The 21,552-nt window shown below is 34.9% G+C and overlaps 1 protein-coding gene across 1 annotated transcript in view; it reads right to left on the reverse strand.

Moving 5' to 3' along the window:
- Positions 1-21,552, reverse strand: part of DYNC2H1 (dynein cytoplasmic 2 heavy chain 1) — a 349,832-nt gene that overhangs the window by 259,965 nt on the left and 68,315 nt on the right. The window contains exons 37-47 of the mRNA XM_023757927.1: positions 18,134-18,333; positions 16,944-17,208; positions 14,970-15,177; positions 12,264-12,393; positions 10,744-10,899; positions 9,348-9,607; positions 8,242-8,488; positions 6,512-6,663; positions 3,985-4,129; positions 2,509-2,611; positions 1,786-1,953 (exon numbers count right to left, since the gene is read on the reverse strand). Coding sequence (XP_023613695.1) covers positions 1,786-1,953; positions 2,509-2,611; positions 3,985-4,129; positions 6,512-6,663; positions 8,242-8,488; positions 9,348-9,607; positions 10,744-10,899; positions 12,264-12,393; positions 14,970-15,177; positions 16,944-17,208; positions 18,134-18,333 — 2,034 coding nt within the window. The remainder of the gene's footprint in view (positions 1-1,785; positions 1,954-2,508; positions 2,612-3,984; positions 4,130-6,511; positions 6,664-8,241; positions 8,489-9,347; positions 9,608-10,743; positions 10,900-12,263; positions 12,394-14,969; positions 15,178-16,943; positions 17,209-18,133; positions 18,334-21,552) is intronic.

Genomic DNA, 21,552 nt, shown 5'->3' on the forward strand with positions numbered 1-21,552 from the left:
TCTCAGACATATGCCAAAACAATTTCTTCACTGATACAGCTCCTAGGGCAGTTGAAACTAAAGAGAAAATGAACAAATGGGACTACATCAAAATAAAAAGCTTCTGCACAGCAAAAGAAACCATCAACAAAACAACAAGAAAACCCACCTCGTGGGAAAACATATTTGCCAACGTCATATCTGATAAGGGCTTAATCTCCAAAATTTATAGGGAACTCATACAACTTAACAAAAAGAAGATAAACAATCCAATCAAAAAATGGGCAAAGGATCTAAATAGACACCTTTCAAAAGAGGACATTCAGAAAGCCAAGAGACATATGAAAACATGCTCAAAGTCACTAATCATCCGAGAGATGCAAATCAAAACAACAATGAGGTACCATCTCACACCTGTCAGAATGGCCATCATCAACAAATCAACAAACGACAAGTGCTGGAGAGGATGTGGAGAAAAAGGAACACTTGTGCACTGCTGGTGGGAATGCAGACTGGTGCAACCACTATGGAAGGCAGTATGGAGGTTCCTCAAAAAATTGGAAATGGAACTCCCATTTGACCCTGTGATCCCACTTCTAGGAATATATCCCAAGAAACCAGAAACACCAATCAGAAAGGATATATGCACCCAGATGTTCATAGCAGCACAATTCACCATAGCTAAGATCTGGAAACAGCCTAAGTGCCCATCAGTAGATGAATGGATTAGAAAACGGTGGTACATCTACACGATGGAATACTATGCTGCTGTTAAAAAGAAGGAACTCTTACCATTTGCAACAGCATGGATGGAACTGGAGAGCATTATGCTAAGTGAAACAAGCCAGTCAATGAAGGAAAAATACCACATGATCTCACTCTTTCGTGGATAATTAAGACCATTACAAACTTTCGAACAATAATAAATACAGTGGCAGAGCTGCCTCAAACTGATTGTCGAACTGCAGTGGGAAGGCCAGGGAGGGTTGGGGGACAGGAGGGAGGGGAGTAAGAGATCAACCGAAGGACTTGTATGCATCCATATAACCATAACTAATGGACATAAGACACTGGGGGGTAAGGGAGGGCAGGGGCTTGTCAAGGGTGGGCGGGGGGGAAAAAGGACACTTATGTAATACCCTTTGTAATACTTATAGCGAAAAAAAAAATAAATAAATAAATAAAAAAAAAAGAAAAGAAATATTTCCATAATACGGTCCTTTTTTATCAAAAGTCTTTTCACCATGATGATTTTCATCACATGCATTATTCCTACAGCAATTTTCAAAATGCAAATTTGTTATTAAGCAGTAATAATTGCAAATGCAACATAGCTGCTTTGACTACATGATGTTATGCTTTGTTTACCATAACAATGAGTGAAGTTAGTAACAAAAATAAATAGTTCTGTGCTGACATTATGAACAGTGACAGGAATGAGAATGGCCATTACTTTCAAGCTAAAGTTCATTTTCATCAAATATGGATTTTCACAATAATTTTTAAGTTTCATACATATATAACTATTAAAAACTTCATTAGTAAAACTCCTTCAAGAAATACAATTTTGAATTGCAAATGTAAAATGCTTTGGCCAGAACCCTTTCTTCCCCCAGAAAAACAATTATTGTCATCATAGTTTGTGTGGAATATAATTATTGACACCTAGCAAAAGATGACAGAGCAACCCCTTATGATTAAAGTTATCTGAAATTTTTATTTGTTTAGACATACACAATCATGCTACTAGTAAATTGAAGTTCTCATAACATTTATTTATTTAAATAAACTCAGTAACTATATTACCTGCCATATTGTCTAATACATCTGACCCCCAATCTCCTTGAAACACTGACGTTAAAATGTTGTCAAATAAATGAAGTTCCTTTGCACCAACAATTTTGTCACGAAATAAGCGCCGTGCTTCATATGCTACAATTTCTAATACATAATCTAGTGGATGGTTTGACGATCCTAAAAAAGGCAAAATTTTCTTTAATTGTAATAAAATTAAAATGACTTGAAAGTGGTCAGTTTCAGCATATTATTAGAAATAGTGAAAATCTACATACCATAATTTTGGCATCAGACAAATAGAAAAAAAGAGAAAAAGAAGTTTAAATTCATTGGGTTAACGAGTTGGTAAATTTTTCTATTATTTAAAGTTAGGCACTATTATCTCTAGTTGTTCAATAAAAATATTAATCCCAAAAAGCATATTAAACATAATTTGGTTACAAAGAATTATAATTTCATTTTTCCCAAAACCATGTTTTAATCATGGTAAACATAAATAGTTTATATGAGAAAACATAATAAAATATTATTTTATTTTTAATGTTCATTTAAATTACATTAATATTATCTCACAGTTTTTTTAAATACTATAAATAGTTACAATATTCATTTAACGTAGCTATCACAAACAATAGATAGCGTAAAGATACACACAGACACACAAACACACAAACACACACTATGGCATTCTAAGAAAGGTAAGTGATTTGAAATCATGAAAGCAAAACTTACCTCCTTCTAAGTCATATCTGAATAAGCCAAGAACCCACTGGGTAAGAATGCAAGGAGTAAAAATATAGTGACTATAATCGTCAACTGTAAATTTGGCCCGCACCTATAAAAGAAAATACAGTAAATCATCTGACTACTTTTCAGTTATGTAGACTCACAGGAATGCCAGTTTCTACCAGTGGATGGGACTGTATTTCAATGTAAGTGACTTCCTTAGTTATCTTGCATATTATATTTTATGAAGTTAAAAACATTACATGAGAAGTGTTGTTCATAGGCTTCGACAAACTGCCAAAAAATAAAATAATAATAAAATAAAATGTTAAAAAGTGCTTCTAAAGAAAGAAATTCAAACCTAAGCTTTATGAAATAGTGGTTGTAATTCCAAGGCACTCACAGATCCAGGTAAGACCCATTTTCTAATGGCGGGAACCACAGAGCTAGTTAACTTATGTTCAAGAAGCCACTGAACTTTTAACACATCAAAGTGTCACTCTCTAATAGATAACCAGTAAAAAGCCTGTCCTTCCTCCATATGGACAGAGCCACTGCTCTTATTCTGGCCTTGATCATTGAACATTTGAATTAAATTTTTAAAACAGAAGGAATTTATTACTTTCTAACTTATCTTTCCCTACTTCTACTTCAATACTATAAAAAGCAACTTCCACAAACACTTTCATAACTTTCACATACTATTCGCTTTACCCAGGAAGACCTTTCATCTCCAGGCACTTTGCAAATTTCTATTCATTTTTCAAAATTCAAATCACATTTCACCTCCCCTTAACTACCACACACAACAAAGTCATTTATTCCTTCTCTACACTTTCTCTGTACCTTGTGCATACTGTTGTCATACTTGTGAACTGTATTAATAGTGTATTTATATGACTAGGTCCCTCATTAGACTGTGAGCCTCAAAAGAACAGAGACTCAGTCATCTTTGCATCGCTACGATTAGTGCGGAAAGAGACTGTACTCAGTAAATGTCCTCTGCCATTCTTAATGCCTGTTTTCAAGCATCATCCCACTCCATCAAAGAAGGATACTGTAGACATTTCCTCACAGGTAACAAGGAAAACAAAAAACAAACAAAACAAAAAAACATCAAACACTACTCTTGGGTTTGAAGCTGGGAGATAGCAACTAACAGAACTCAAGAGAAAGATTTAGTTTTGGAAAAAAGGTGAACTCCATTCTAAATATTCTCAATTTGAGCTGATAGAAGAATAACCATCCATCCACTAATTCATTCAGTCAATATTTACTGGGTGTCTACTTGAAACTGCCAGGGAATACAATAGTGAATAAAGCACAAAGAGCATCTGCCCTCACAGAGCTGACCCTCTAGTTAAAAGGTCTAACAACAGGAAGAGAAAGTCTAAACATCAACAGAGGGCAAGATTAAAGATCGTCCTTTGAAGTGATACAAACAGACATGAAAAACACGACGTACTATAAATAAACATATACCTGTTCATACACTTGTACCATAGATCCTGCTAAGAGAGAAATTTTTGATGAAGAACCCCAAATAGGATGATTCTTCAAATTTTTATGTAAAACTGGTTCCAAATATGCCCCATAAATTGTCTGTAATTGCTCTCTTTCTGGGTAACTGAAAAAGAAAGTTAAAATAAATATTTTTTAAAAGAAGCTGAAATAAATCATAAATCTAAATTATTATTTTAATGTTAAGTTATAGCAGTGGTTTTCAAACTGTGCTGCTTTGAGACCTAGTTGCCTCCAAAATTTACTCAGGGGCTAAGGCCAAGCTCAAAATCCCTATTCTCACGTCAACCAAATTAGATCCCTAATTATCTGTTGTAAAATACTGAGGGTCCTAATAGAGGATTCCAACAAAATTACTTAACAAATATAATTGATTGAAAAATCACTGATCTTTAGAAAAGGGTAAAAGGAAAATTTTCCCTAAGATAAGGCACTTTGAGTTATGTAGAGCCTGTACATAGAGCAGTAATCCACCTCAGAACTAAAACTAGAACTAATACAACAAATAAAGAACAGAAATCATGAAAGCAAAACTTACCTCCTTCTAAGTCATATCTGAATAAGCCAAGAACCCACTGGGTAAGAATGCAAGGAACTAAAACATCATTTTTTAAAATATATTTCTTTATTTATTTCAGAGAGGAAGGGAAAAGGAAACAGAGCTAGAAATATCAATGATGAGAGAGAATCAGTGATCGGCTGCCTCCTGCACATCCCCTACTGGGGATTAAACCCGCAACCCAGGCATGTGCCCTTGGCTGGAATCGAACCTGGGACCCTTCAGTCCACAGACTGATGCTCTATCCACCAAGCCAAGCCAGCAAGGGCTAAAATCTATCTCAATACAGCTTAATCGGTGGCTGTAACATTTTTGAAAGAAGAATGTCAATATATGGTTACAATTAGCATGAAAACATAAAACCTAGATTTTATAAGGCAAAATATATCAGAGAATGTAGTGCCATAAGCATAAAATTGCAAATTCCTGTAACAGTTATGGACCATGGAGACGGGTGGATGTATTATTAGAGTAATGCCATCAGTCACAAACATAACCTAACTTTACTTTCTTCAGATTTAAATTATCTGTTTATGCCCTTAGCTGGTTTGGCTCAGTAGAGAGAGCATAAGCCTGCCGAATGAAGGGTCCTTGGGCTCGATTCTGGTCAAGGGCATGCCCAGGTTGCAGGCTCAATTCCCAGTAGGGAGCGTGCAGGAGACAGCCAATCAATGAATTCTCTCTCATCATTGATGTTTCTATCTCTCTCTCCCTGCCTCTTCCTCTCTGAAATGAATAAAAATATCCTATATAATAAAAGTGTAGTATACAAATTATCCCCTTGACCAGGAGTTCGTACAGGAGTTCGACCAGGGGGCTGGGCCAGCAGGGGGAAGGGAGGGAGGCCCCAGCTGGTGGCAGCAGGAGGCCCCAGCTGGCGGCGGCAGTGGCAGGTGGCTGGGAGGAGGAAGGGAGGCCCCAGCCAGTGGCGGTGGCGGTGGCAGCAGGCGGCCAGGGGAAGAGAGGAAGTATCCAGCCGGCAGTCAGTAGCCGCTAGGGGACCTACCATTGGGCCTCTAGTCTATCTTCTATACTAATAAAAGGGTAATATGCTAATTAGACCAGACATCCTCCAGATGTCCTTCCAGACAAAGCCACAGTGGCAGGGGCTGAGGCAGAGGCGGTTAGGGGCGATCAGGCCAGCTGGAGGGAGCAGTTAGGGAGCAATCAGGCTGGCAGGGGAGCAGTTAGGGGCCTCAGGTCAGCAGGCAGAGATGGTTAGGGGCAATCAGGCAGGCAGGTGAGCAGTTAGGAGCCAGAGGTTCTGGATTGCGAGAGGGATCCTGGATTGGAGAGGGTGCAGGCTGGGCTGAAGGGGTGCACAATTTCATGCACCTGGCCTCTAGTATATATATATAAGCCTAAGCAACGGCCAACCAGTCAACAGATCGCTATGACACGCACTTACCACCAGGGAGCAGATACTCAATGCAGGAGCTGCCCCCTGGTGATCAGTGTGCTCCCACAGCCAACCTCCCACAGTCCCTCCCCCTGGCAAGACAGCTCCGATCAGCCCCCATTACCAGCCAGGCCAAGGGACCCCACCTGTGCACGAATGCGTGCACCGGGCCTCTAGTATTTTAAATAAATAAATAATCTATTTAGTTATCTTTATAAAATCTAATAAGGTTTTTGTTTTATAAAATCATAAAACATTTAAATCTAAAATGTACCATTTTGATTCCTGATATTGCTATTCTAGAACAAAGAAAATACAAAACAGTTGTATTTATTTCTAATATATAAGAAGTGTTGATTTAAAAAGCCTTTATCCTAAATTATTGCCTATAGTTTGAGAAGGGCAGGAGCTTAAGTTTAGACTATTTGTATATGCTGCATTTTGAAGAAATATCACTAATGATACCTTTAATAAAATGCAAATATGTCTCCCCAAGTTAAAAAATAAATTTAAAACACTAAGATACATACTCTATAGCACAAAGACGAACAATAGAAGTAAATCTGGTAGTAAGCTTATGTCTTCCCAGTCTTCCTCCAGCTGACATAGATGCCACAATTTGAATATTTTCTAAACCAACCCATTCCAAATTTTCATCATAAAATCCTTGATATGTCAATACCTATTTGAAAGCAAATTTAAAAATAAAAGTTTAATGTTTAAGATTTTCTAATCATGATATATTTTTGCATAAAATTCAATTATTTCCAAATGTAATCATCATCCTCTACCTATCTCAAGAATTAAAAATTGAAATATACTTTAAATTCTTATATCATTGAAAGATAACACTGGTCAAGACTATGTTCAGACTGTCAAACCTCAGTGGGAAGGCAGGGGAGGGGTGGAGGGTGAGGGTAAGAGATCAACCAATGGACTTTATGTATGCATATAAGCATAACCAATGGACACAGACACTAGGGGGGTGAAGGCATGTGCCGGGGGACAGGGAGGTAGAAGAGGGTTGGTCGGGGGGAGGTCAATGGGGGGAAAAGGAGACATATGTAATACTATATGTAATACTTTAAACAATAAAATAAAACTTAAAAAAAAGACTGTGTTCAATGATTGTTAGCTGAATTACTATCTTTTCAAATGCTTTCTCTCTAATAAACAGTAAAATCCAGATGACAGTATAAATACATCAGCAATTATTTTTTAAAAAGTGAAAGAAATCAGAAAAAAGTATAAGGGAAAAAATTTTGGTTTGTTCTATAAGTATTTTATTCTTTTTGCAGTAATGTAGTAAATGTAGACTTGCAGATATATAAGCATATAAGTTCTAATTTAGAATTTAGGGTTTCTAATGTGATGTAAATCAGACAAAGAAATAAAATCTTCCACACTGACTGAGAATGTATGGTCTCCAATACCTACACAGGGAGAGAGGGAGACTAATGAACTAAAGCAGCCAGAAGGGGCATGTCTGAGGAAGTCTATCTGCTCTCAGAATGCAAACCTAAAAAACTGAAAACTTCCCCAACTCCAGCACCATCCTGAGCTTCTGCTTTCCTCCTTTTAGGAATGAAGGATATGTAATAGGTATAGAGCAGTGGTTCTCAACCTTCCTAATGCCGTGACCCTTTAATACAGTTCCTCATGTTGTGGTGACCCCCAACCATCAAATTATTTTCGTTGCTACTTCATAACTGTAATTTTGCTACTGTTATGAATCGTCATGTAAATATCTGATATGCAGGATGTATTTTCATTGTTATAAATTGAACATAATTAAAGCATAGTGATTAATCACAAAAACAATATGTAATTATATATGTGTTTTCTGATGGTCTTAGGCGACCCCAGTGAAAGGGTCATTCGACCCCCAAAGGGGTCGCGACCCACAGGTTGAGAACCGCTGGTATAGAGTAAAGGCTGCTTTTACTCTTCTTGTCATGTATCAACTTGATGTAATACTAACTTCTACATGGAGGAAGGTCAAAGAAAGTAGACCTGGAACAAAACTGAGATGCCTCAAGAGTTTGATTTCCCATGACACATGCTAGATAAAACTGTCTCTAAGGAAGAAAGCAGAAATTTTTCTAGAGTGAAGGAAGGGCAGAGGCTGGATGGACGTGGGCAAAGGTGGGGAAAATGGGGATATCTGTAATAGTGTCAACAATAAAAATAAAGTTAAAAAAATTAATGAAAGTAAGCTGGTTTACAATTATATCAAAACACTTCAAGTGATAAGGCTCACCTGTTGCAGAAAAGCTACCAAAGTACTGGTGCCCCATTTGTCAAGTTTGGGTAGGTTGATATCTTTTAAGTACAAAACAAGTCTTTCACAGTCTTTGGGTCTGTATACTCGACCAGTATTAGTACTGATTACCATGCAGGTCTGGCTCAGTTTCTGCAGGAGATGCCGAGACGTAGTTTGTGCACTACAGTGAACCGTAGCAATTTGAGTGGACCGGAGTTGGGAAAAGGCATACCTCAGCAGCATCCTATGGAAGATGTATGACATTTGACTTTAAAAATACAACCAATAAGATACTTTTTATATTCAATATAAAATTTCTATTTTATAAATATTTCATTTTCTAAAATATGCGTGATGATGTTTAAGGAGAAATGGTAAAATGGATATGGTAACTTTCTAATTTTTAGACTGGAAAAAATATATTCATATTTTAAGGCAATCCTGGGACTCTTTCAACAACAACAAACCAAGTTTTCAGAAATAACTTCATTTCATAAAGTATATATTAAAGATACCAACTGTTTCTCCACAGTTGAAGAGAATATTTTAAGATATTAAGATCTCCAAATTAGGAAAAATTACTATGACTTGATAGAATTTTTTAATTACTACTAGAAATGTGAAACTAATAATCTTTGTCTCATTTATCTCCAGAAACTATACTCACAGACACTAAAAATAGGCTGGATTCCACTGAATAAAAAGCTATTTTCAAATAGAGATCTAATGTCAAAATTCACTTTTTATAAAATAAAGCAAATGCTAATTTGTGAGTACATCTAAGGTATTCATTTTTTGTTGTGATTTTATGAACAGATTCTTTTATAAGTATCTTCTAGATTATTCTCTTTCCATTAGAAAATAGATAACCTGGCAGAAAAAAAAAACATATTATTCTCCATAGTCATATTATTTTTATAAGTAGTGGCAATGAAAGAGTCCTTCATGAAAATAGAAGTGCTAGTTTAACATAAATAAATAAATAAATAAATAAATAAATAAATAAATAAATAAATAAAAGAAAGAAAAGCTATTAAATCATTTTTAAAGAGGAGAGAAGCACAAATTCACAATGTACACCTCCATTAACATTTTTTGCTTACCCTTTGCCACATCCTTCTGGTCCTACAAGAATAAATGGCTGTTTAGTGTCAGAACTTAACCAGGGTTTGAAATAATCTAGACCCCGCTGCATGTCAGGAGTCTGGATGACTGGAAGTGTCTGGACATTGCTGAAATCATCAGCAGTCAAATTTTCCGGCTTCTTCGGCACATACGATGCTAATCGGCCTTGACTCGGGTCATAGTAGGTGTCCATTGGTTTGTGAGCATCTGGAGGAGATTCTCGTGCCCAATTAAAAACCTTAAGAGGAAAAGTTGTGACAGAGTATGTGAAAATTTAATTCTTAAAAGTAAATGTCCCAAAGAGAAACATCTTAGTTCAAACAAGTTCACATACTATAAACCTACTAAATATCTTTTATCATTAAAGTAACATTTTATCTCAAATATTCCCTAAACGATTGTTTAAGCAAATAAATAAATGTCAGTACTTTACATATACACCAAGGTATAAAAATATTCATTTTTTAATTGAGTTCTTATGAACACTAAATTATAAATTACACAATGTAGGAATCCTAGACCCTTCATTTCCACCATGTTCAATCCCAATGTTACCACCATTGTTCATTGCTCTCTACCTGTTATTCCTCTTTCTCCTTTAAAAACTCTTATTTTCCAAGATATAAAGCAGAGTTAGCTCCTTATGGTACTTTTCAACGTCTTTATTATGAGCTTTGGCAAGAGAATATCTGCCTAAATGCAATATATCTTATGGCATTGAGTAGCAACAATGAGAAATAGTTGGCAACAGAATCACCATGGAAAGGGAAACAATAGAGAAAGTAATAAATGATGATATCGAAAAATAAACAAAATGATAAAAATTAAGAAACATAATGTTGGAGTCAACTCAAAGGAACTTATGTTCAATTATTTCAACTAAGGCCAATATAAAGAAATCCCTTAACATGTAGAATTCAGTTTTATAAACAGCTTAGGTAAACTATATCTTTACATTTATTTAAACAAATATTTATAATGATTAATACATCTTAGCAATCCTAATGCTAAAACTGTTCTGGTTAAACAAATGATTTTAAAAATTTATTATTCTAAGATTAAAAAGAAATAATTATATTTATTCACATAGCAAAGTAGGTTCAAAATGTCTAACAGAAAAGATTTGTTGCAAATTTTATTCTATTAGAATGTAATTATATAAAATTTTAATAATATAAAATACAAACTAGTTCAAAACAGAAATATAAGTATACATGCGTATGTACATGTATTTAAGTGCATTATTATTCTAGTGAATGCATAATTTCAAAATTAAAAGTTCTGTACCTTATAGTTACAGGTAATTTTGGCAATTAAGAGTCAATGAAAATATTTTTTTAATGTGCACTGAATATAGGCTTTAAACTGTATTACCTCTCTGGTGAATTCCAGGCGTGATTTCATATTCAGATTTCCACCAAGTCCCCTTATGAGATTTATAATAAATTGATCATGATCTTTGCATCCATGTAGATGTGACAAACCATTCATCACAGTCCCAACCAAACTTGTTTCTACCACATAGTCATTCTGTTATTTAAAATCCATGGTATAGACAAAAGGCAATTAATTAGTCAACTCAGAACATACAGATTGGCATTTACATATCTTTCCTAAGGATCATCTTTAAATGTATCCCTCTTTTCAACTTGTAGAAAGTTTAGATTTCATTCAATTTATGTATAAAATATAAACTTTGAAAATAAAAAGTAATCATAAAAAAACACAACTACATATTTCTAGCTGTAACTATTAGAATCCTCAAATAGATACATAGTTTACTTCCTAAACAAAATATAAAGAAAAGGTAAATTAATGAGTATTGGTTTAAAAAGAATAGCTTCTTATTTCCTCTTACTATTAAAAAAAGAAGCTATAAGCAAGGGATAGATTGATAGTGCTGGACAAGAAAGCTAGTAAAAAGCAAGCTTAAATGAAAAAGCATTTGGAACTTTCTCCCTAGCAGAATTTTAAAATGAAACTTTTGGACTGAGGTCCTATAGGTAATTTTGATCTGTGGTCCTCTAGGGCCCCTGTGTAACTGCCAGGGAGTTAGGACAAGAAAGGGTTCTCATTAATCTAAAAGTATTTAATAAGAACCAATTATGCACAGAAACTGTATGCAGTGCTAGGTATTTTTTTAAGAGTGATCTAAACGGAGTACTTTTATCATAGAACTCAAGTCTAGTAGAGGAAATGGTTAACAAGTTATGGTAAGAGCTATAGAGGAGCAGAACAGTGTTTTGAGAAAGGGTAAGTCAGATTGAGGGTTCAAGGCCTCTTTGAAAAAAGTGACATTGAAACTAACATCTGAAAATTGAGATCTGGCCATGCGACATATGCAAAGGTAAACCATTGATAAAGTTAAGGAATTAAAAGAAGTCTGAGTAAGCAAAGGAAAAGTGGCTTAACCTAGAGAGGCAGGCAAGGGCTCAATGGTTGAGCAATGACCTATGAACCAGGAGATCATGATTCAATTCCTGGTCAGGGCAAATGTCCAAGTTGCAGGCTCAATACCCAGTAGGGGACGTCCAAGAGACAGCCCATCAATGATTCTCTATCATTGAGGTTTTTCTCTCTCCCCCTCTCCCTTCTTCTCTGAAATCAATAAAAATATATTTTTAAAAAATAAAATTAGAGAGATATTCCAATACACTGTATTCAAGATTTTTAGGTAGGCAGTGCAAGATATTGTGGATGGGAGGATTAAAGTGTTTTAAGACTAACACAATAAAGCATTATGCCAAGAGATATAGGACAGTAATGAAGACACCTACCTGTTACTCCACCCCATATTCTGACAGAGCTCTACTAAAAGGCAACTCTACGTAAACAACACTCTTAATCATTATACTTCTCACCTACATGATTGTGAAATAATATAGTTAACTTACCTGTTTTAGAACCCACTGTAAAGCTTTTTCAAAATAATCTCCAATCCAGTTTTCAAGATTATTCCTATGTTTAGGAGGCTGATTCCTCAACCAAGATTTTATCAGCGAATTAATATCTGTCTCTTCATCACTAAAGCAGGTGAACAAACATGTAAGAAATTATTTAAGTAGAAATTGTCGATTTATTTTCAAAATAAATTACTGGCCCAATAAATTAATCACTCCATACATGTATCTGCTAGTGTACAAGAGTTGATTTCAGGTGCATATGTTAATTACTTCTCTATATTCCCATACATGAAGGTATCATTTTCATAAATAAAGCAAATAAATTTCATCTGTATTACTATAAATATAAATTAAAGAATTATATTATCTGCAGCGTAGCAAAAAAGTAGACTAAACCCACCCTACTCAAAGTGTGGTCTGCTTATTGGAAATACAGAATCCCAAATCCCATCCCAGACCCACTAAAGCAAAATATTCACTTTAACAAAATCCCTGAGTGATTCAAATGCACATTAGAGTTCATGGAAACCTATCTCAGCATCTCAACACAGATCTTCAAAAATACTTGCTCTTTTTCTCTATCCCCAAAAATGTCAACTACCTAAATTCCCATGGCATCATTAAAAACTCTTTCTACAGTATAATATAATTCTTGTAGCAAGGCACTTAATTATATGACTAACACCCATGACTGATATTAAATATCATACTGACACATTATTCAAAATAATATATTACATAATTATAAAATAATTATACTAAAAACAATGCAGAGATTTGTTTAGAATTGACAGGGGCCCACAAGTGCATTATTTTTCCTAATTTGTAACACTGTATCATAGCAACAATACTAAGTACTGAGCCCTTGAATTTCTCCTGTCATATTTCTATCCAGTCAAATAAGGAAAAGAAAAATGGAAAGATCAAAGGTAAATATTTCAGTTATATTAGATCATCTCAAAACCTACAAACAAAAGACTCCAAGCTCCTTCAAAATAAAGGCATTGTCATTAATGGCATCTCCCTAATGCCTCAGGCAACTGCCTTCCAGGTTTGTCCAAGGCAATCCGAGTTTATACTCATTGCCCCAGGATAATTAATAGCATTCTTGTTCACTATTTTTTAATTTTATTTTTCAATTGTAGTTTAATTTATTTTGTATTAGTTTCAGGTGTAGTCTCTTTCACTATTAAAAGTTCTCTTGTTTTATTCTACAGCAGTGTTCAATAAATATCTGCTTAAGAAATAAATGAAACTTAGGTATAACCTAATTAAACATGTTAATATGTATTCATATTTTACATGAAATCACATATATTTATTATGCCTCTCACAAACAATATCTGGCTCACCAACAATTTTCAAATTTCTACAGCAATATCCATGGCATTCTACTCACCGTTTATTTTACTTATATCCTATCTTGTATTATAATTGTTTTATTTATTTATTTCCTCTACTTGAACATATGTTCCATAAAAAGAAGCTCTCTATAAGTGCAAGTTTTAATCCTTTCTTGCTTTCTCTCTCCTAAAATGACTAACTTTATGGCAAATACATAATATACATTCAATACATATTTTAAAATTTAATTATAATTTTTTATTTTATCCTATATTTCTTCATAAGATTTTAAGAATACATGAAATAAACAAGATAAATTGTGTGAACTATTGCTACTAAAGCTATAAACCCAATGTTATATTTTTAATAAAATTTCAAAATGTTAATTAGAGTTTATGACAAGTTTAATATAAATGTTTCAAAGAAATAAGTAATGAAATAATTTTGGAAACAATAAATTTAAACCAAAGTAATAATAATATTATATGTCATACAACACATAAAATCACTTTAAATGGCCCTAAAACAGTAGAGCACTTTATACAGACTGATAAACATCAAATTCTAAAAAAATTCAAAAAGTAAAAGAGAACTTTCTCATTACTCATTTCAGGAACTAAAACTGGCTCAAATGTCCATGTTCTGACATGTACATATCTAAAATTAGTTTACTATTAATTTTTGCTCTTTAAGCCTCTTCCAGATACTGACGAAGAAGAAAAAGTATTAAGAAAAGAGATTTACAGTTTGTAAAATTAAAGGTTGGATCATAAGATCATTTGAACCTAGATTAATCCTAAAATTCTATAAATCTGAGATTCTATTATTAAAATATTAACACTAAGCTTTATAATGTTAGCCTCTGCCCTGACCAGGTGGCTCAGTTGGTTGGAGCATCGTCCTGTACACCAAAAGGTTGTGGGTTCGAATCCCAGTGGGTACATACGTACAGAAGGCAACCAATCAATGTTCCTCTCTCACATCAATGTTTCTCTCTCTCCCTCTCTCCTTCTTTCCCCTCTCTCTAGAATCAGTGACCATATCCTCCAGTGAGGATTTTTTTTAAAGTTTAAATAACAGTAATAGAAAAAACAAGAAAATAAATTAAATACTTTCTGTTTCACTTAAGCAAACAAAAATAATTATTTAGTAATTGTGATAGGACAACATGGCTGAAATAATTCAATTGCAGTAAAATAGTAACTCTCTGAATAAATTAAAACTTCGCAAACAAAAAAATTTAAAAAAGAAAAAAATTATACATATTTATAAAATACATAATTCACTTAGCTATGAAACCACAGTAATAAAGAATATTCTAATATAATATATGCAGTTGCTTTTATGGTTTACCTAAGAAAGATCATTCCCATTCTAGATATTGTGGCTGGCGAGGCACAACTTAAATCATGAGTTTCAAATACAAAGTTAACATTTGGGCCAAACTGAATCCTTTCCCCACTGGGCATAGTGAGCAGTCGATTGTCATCCAGAACCGAATTCAGAGATTCTATCCATTCAGGATCAATATCACCATCACAGATTATCCATGAGCTGACATCTATTTTCAAACCATAAAAGTAAAGATAGGATAAAAATATATGCAATGATAATAATTAAAAATAAGGAATAAATAATTCTCTTATTCTTTAGAAGTGATTTCCATAAAGTATTACTTTATATTACTGAAGCTAAATATAAAGAACAAAACATCAAACAAGTTGAAATTTTTTACGTAAGTGTGCACTACAAATGTGCTGGAGACCCATGGATTATCCTGGCTCAGCTGGCCAATCACCTTATATAGCATGTGATAATATTCTATTTATCTATGAACATACGGAAATGAAATCTCACTGAAAGAAAACATGGTGTGCAAGAATTAAGTATTTCTATTTCCTTAATTTTGTCTTCCACCATGTCATAAGAATGTATGAATGCTTGTTATGTAATATCTCTTTTTAGAAAATATTGAGAACCTACTCTTTAGAGAAATTTTAAAAATTCGCTACTGTCTAACTTTTTGATATATAAAAAGGTGACTTTAAAGGGGAGAAGTAGTGGACAAGTATGTATATGTCTTTCCACAGGAGAAATCTTTTTTATCCATTCCTCTTAAAATGAGAGTGATTTCAAGTTGTACTTGGACCTTTAAAACAAGTCAAAGAGAAAAGTACCAACAACAAAAGTGTGAGAAAGCCCTGGCAGGTTAGTCAGTTGGGCACATATCTAGGTTACAGGTTCGATACCCAGTCAGGGCAGGTATGGGAGGCAACCAGTCGATGTTTCTCCCTCACATGGATGTTTCCCTCTCTCTCTCTCCCTTCCTCTCTCTCCAAAATCAATAAAAACATATCCTTGGGTGAGGATTTTTAAAAAGTGTGAGAAAGAGTATAGGTAATATCTGGTTTCTAGTTAGTGTAATATTATTGACTACATTGAAAATGAAAAGACTATATTGAAAATCCCTTTCAATGTGTTAGATATCTAAACTTTTCACTAACTGGCTTAGAAAAACAACTAAAATTATGAACTAACAAAAAGTAGGGAAGTCTTCACTTGATTCTGGCCAAAAACTCCCTTAACCACCAAGCCAAAAAATTTAGACATTGAAGTCTACTATTTTACAACTTAAATTTTCAAAATTATTTAAAACACTGTATTCAAACTGATGAGTTAAAAGTATCTGTACAGATACCAATTTTAATCCTAAGTAAAAATTTGTCATCTTGCTTATTTATGAGACATATGGTATCAACTCAGCAATCAAAAATTGTGTATTTATTCAGTAAATTAATCTAGTTGTGAACTTCAACTCACCCAGATTACTTTGAGTTCCTATTATAATAAAAGTTGCTACAGAGTATAGGTCAAAATTATAGCATGTCTTGGGCCCCTCCAAAGTAAAATATCAATATACATCATTGAAAGGCAGTTCATGGCCCTAACTGGTGTGGTTCAGTGGTAGAGAATCGGCCTTTGCATCGAAAGGTTGTGGGTTCGATTCCCAATCAAGGGCACTTACCTGGGTTGCAAGTCTGATCCTACCTGGGTTGCAAGTCTGATCCCTGCTGCCGCCAATCAATGTGTCTCTCACATCAATGTTTCTCTCTTCTCTTTCTTTCTCTTTCTCTTTCTCTCTCTCTCTCTCTCTCTCTCTCTCTCTCTCTCTCTCTCCCCCCCCCACCCCTTCCCTTGAGTGAGGATTAAAAAAAAAAAAAAAGCAGTTCATGGTCATGTATAAGACTTGATAAGAACAGCATTATACACAAGATCTATCACCCACTAAAATTTAGTACAGCAATGATTCACACAACAAAGACCAACCTTGAGGTTCTCGAACTACTTGGCGAGCACTATTTGTCAAAACACCATCAGACCATTCCCTTGTATCCATGTCAATATGGCCTAATAATTGATGTCTAGGCATAGCTTTGGGATTCATGGTATATTGTTTTACCACTTTGCCAATTTTAAAAAGTGCTGCCCTTAGCATTCTCCATAGAGTTGATTTTCCAGCACCACTTGGACCAACAATAACAACTCCCATCCTCTGGCGTAATTGTTCATACAATTCTAAAGCTTTCTTGACCTAGTAGAAAAGAACATGGTAAAAAATGACTTACAGTACACAATATCCACATCTCTGCACTCATTCTATAACAGTTATTGTATGCAAATTAAGCCTTTGATTTCTTCAGTGGAAGATAAAGCCTTAAAAAAAAAAAATTCCTAAATAAATCTGAACATATATACAATGTAATCTTTAAATCCAGTATTTCCTTAAAAAAAACGTTTTCTAAGTTATTTGACAATACATGTTTATTATGTTCTTCTCTCACTCATCAATATACTATATTTATTATTTTATTCACTTGTTCATTTATTTATATCCTGTGTCCCTCAAAAAAAAAGAGAGAAACAAAGTGTTCATTTTAAACATGTACTTGTGCTACATAAAACGACCTACTAAAAAGAACTGCTAAGAAACTGACAACACTAAAATAAGTGATGAAGGTGAACATCACCATTTTAAATATAACATTCATATAAAATGGATCTGTTATATGCCAGGCTCTGTAAATGGCAATAGGAATAAAATGGTGAGCAAAAATAGATATGAATCCTGCCTTTCATGGAGACTACTAGCTGATGAGGGAGAATCAGTATTAATCAAATACAAAATGAAACCCTAAACAAATGTATATAGGGTATCCAAAAAAATGCATACACACGCTTTGGATAATTATAAAACCAGTTTATTCAAATAAATTTCATTTTCAAAACTGAGCTGTTAAAGTATGTTTACATTTTTAAGGGACACCCTATATAACAAGAGTAATGAAAGCAGGTAACAAGGTGAACTAATCTGGACCTAAAGATCAGGAAAGGCTTCCCTGAGCAAATAAGATTTAAGTGGAATGACGAAAGGTAAGTTGAAAGATAAAGAATAGATAGGTAATAAGGAATTAACTAGTAGGAAGGGTCGATGTAGTATAAATATTCTTGACAGTTACCTGATTGGGTATGATTTCATAATTGGCCTCCTCAAAGACTTGCTGTAATGCAGCACTCAGTTCATCATATTCTACTTCTTTAAAGTCAATTCCAGGAAACACATCTTTGATCAGTGCATCAAACCGAGTGCAATCAGCAAATGTAAACTTTGACATAGTGTTAAGCCTCAATGCTTGTACCACAATATGACTTTCATTAACTAAAGAAAAAGTTTCATTTTAAAATTATTAGTTATGAAGTTAATGATGATAAAAATAGTGTTTAAGTGCCTTAATATACACTGTTAGTAATTAAATGATGCACTAGAATTTAGTAACATTTAAAGACCTATGTTATGTGAATTGATAAGTCTACCTTATTATCCTTTGACTGCTGAAAAATAAGTATCAATAGGTAGAATCATGAATCCTTTTCCATAGAATTTAAATCCCAGGCATTCTCAGACTTTAATTAATATTAAAAATTATTATAATTTACATTGGCATAGTACTTTACTATTTTGATATGAACCTTATAACAACTGTGTAAAGTAAGGAAGTATTACTAGTATTAGTCTAATTTTACACATGAGAACATTAAATCTCCAAGGGTTTAATGATTTACTGGAAAATGCACAGCAGTATTATTTTATACAGCTGGAATTTAAACCCAAACCAACTAATTCCAGATTCAGATATCTCTCTCCAAATATATCAATATTGCCTCCAGATATTTTATGTACTATGACTAAAAACTAACAAAGCAAAAATCTTTTATCAGCCTTGCTCAAAACTGACTCATAAACCTATTCTTAAACCCAGTGTAAATATTAAATGATTGCAAGATTCTTATTTTTTCAAGGATATCAGTTGCTGATTGATAAGAAGTATACATAAAGGCAAGAAACTATTTTTAGCCTGGTATTTCTATAAATTGTTTAACGTTTCTATGTTTAAGTATATACAAAGAGGTTTGGCTGCACTAGAGATTATTTCAAGCACTGAACTCACAAATAAGTCATCTTTATTTACTGCAAGTATAGTTTCAATCTTTCTTAAAAATCATCAGAAATAGACAACTGAAAAATACTAATCGAATCACTTCACCTGGCATATGCTCACCTAATAATATACCTAAAGTACCTTCCTTTTTAAGATGTACACTTTAATCATTTAGAGTCCAAATAGGTAACTTCATGTAATCCTTTTTCCTATGCTGTCTTACCTTCTTCAGTGTTTTAACTTTTTAAATTTTTTATTTTTCAATTTCAGACACACAATATTACAGTAGTTTCAGGTGTGCAACCAAGTGATTAGACATTGACGTATATAACTTCTAAGTGATCACCCAATAAATCTGACATCATTCATAGTTATTACAATATTATTGACTATATTCAGTATGCCGTACTTTACATCCCCATAACTATTCTGTAACTACCATATGTACTTCTTTACCCTGTCACCTTTTCCACCCATTCCCCTAACCCCACTCCCGTCTGGCCTGGCAACCGTCAAAATGTTCTCTGGGGGGAGAAAAAAGGGGCTAAAGAGGCAGACATGTCATGCACCTCGTCCCAGAGCCAGACTGGAAAGGCAACTAAATCAGAGAACATCCACCGGAATTAGCAAATTGGACACAGCTGAGGAGATAATTCACAACAAGGAGGAGCAGAAGGCGCCTGTAGAATGGTAGGAAGGGAGATCTGGGTTGGAGAGGGACACAGACCACCGGGCCAGACGGTGAGGAGGAAGCTGCACTGCACCAAAGCCGCATCCCTTGGCAACAGGCGTAAAACCCACCTGTGAAATGGAAGAGACTTAGGGCTACCGGTGGCTGGCGAATCTAGGTATAAGACCACAGCTGTGAGGGCTGCACCCTGAAAAACAGCCCAAACAGTGCAGTGCCGGGGGCAGGGGAGAGAAACCCACAGTTTTGTGGTTGTTTGCCTTTCTTTTGTCTTTGCTTTTATTCCCTAAACCCAGTACACAGGCCTTTTCAACTGCAAACATACCCGGGGATGTGGTGCATATTTGTGGCATCTGAGGAGAGGCTGTGGAGGGAAGCAGGGCAGGGAGAGACTAGAAATCCAACATTAGGACATTCATAACCTTCCAAACCTAAATGGCCTTTTCCCCCCAGAAGAGCTAGTCCCTCCCAGTGGCCTCAAGGTAGGGAATACAGCTTGTCACACCCTGCCTGCATTCTGAGCTATACAAAGGGAACACAGGCTCTGAATAGCCCCCAAAGAGCCCTCCGTGCCTGGGTTGGAAGAGGGGCCTGTCAGGCCCACTATTCTGGGAACCAGACTGATAAAATCTCCAGGTTGCCAGCCAACCCCACTGGTCTCCATACAAGGAGCTCTGAACAACCAAGGCCAGAGTAATACTTTGGGAAACTCGCAGAGGAGTAGCTCTGGGTGAGGGGAAAAACATCAATCTACTAGTAATTCCCAGAAAGCAAAACAGCACCACGCCCACCTAAAGCCCAGTCAGACACTTGAGTGACTAAGACTGACAGCTGGCAGACAGGTAAAGAGGGCAGATTGCTCCCACCTGCAGGAAGCCAAGGCCTGTGGAGACAGACACCTACATAGGAGCAGTGGATCACTTGGAGATTTAACACAGTGCTGAACGCCAAAGACAATGCCTGACAGTGGTCAGCACCTAACTGCCTAACTGGAAGCCCAGAATTGTCAGACAGAACAGAGGAGTGGGGTCCTAAACCAGCCCCCCTGTGGCATTAAAACTAGGCTGAATTGACACTTCACTTTTTTATTTTTTTAGTATTTTTTTCTTTATTCTATTTTTATTTTTTGTTATGTTTTATCTTCTTTTTTTCATCTTTTTCTTCCTCCCTTCTCCCTTTTCATTCCGTTTTTCTTCTCTCATCTCTGTTTAGTTTTTCTCTTTCCATTCTTTTTACTCCTTGTTAAAAATTGATCTTCTTGCTCGCCTTCATTGATGTGTTGTTGTTATTGTAGACTCTGTTGGCTTATTAATATATCTAATTTCCTCTTCCCTGCTCCTACTCCATTTCCCCTTCTCTTTTCTCTTTCTTCACTAGTCATTTTTTTTCCCTCACCTATCTTGCTCTTTTCTTCTCCTAATTTTTAAATTATTTTGACTTCCTAAATTCAGGCCTATCTGCTCTCTCCTCTATTCTCCTTTTCAAAGAAAGAAAAATAAACAAATAAATATTTTATTTTATTTTTTTCTTCTTACCCACTCATCCTCTTTCTCCCTCCTCTATACTAAACCGTGATCTTCCCCTATTCATCCAATTCCTTAACCTTATTTTCTGTATATATAAGCTTTACCTCTACAGATTCTGCCCCCCTTTTTTCCAGGTATTTTTTTTTTTGTGTGCTTGTTGGATTATCAGTTCTGTGGGGTTTTCTACCCATATTTTTTTTCTTTTTCTTCTTCTTTCCTTTTCT

This window comes from Myotis lucifugus, unplaced genomic scaffold (assembly GCF_000147115.1).
Source record: "Myotis lucifugus unplaced genomic scaffold, Myoluc2.0 scaffold_117, whole genome shotgun sequence".
NCBI classification, from domain to species: Eukaryota; Metazoa; Chordata; class Mammalia; order Chiroptera; family Vespertilionidae; genus Myotis; species Myotis lucifugus.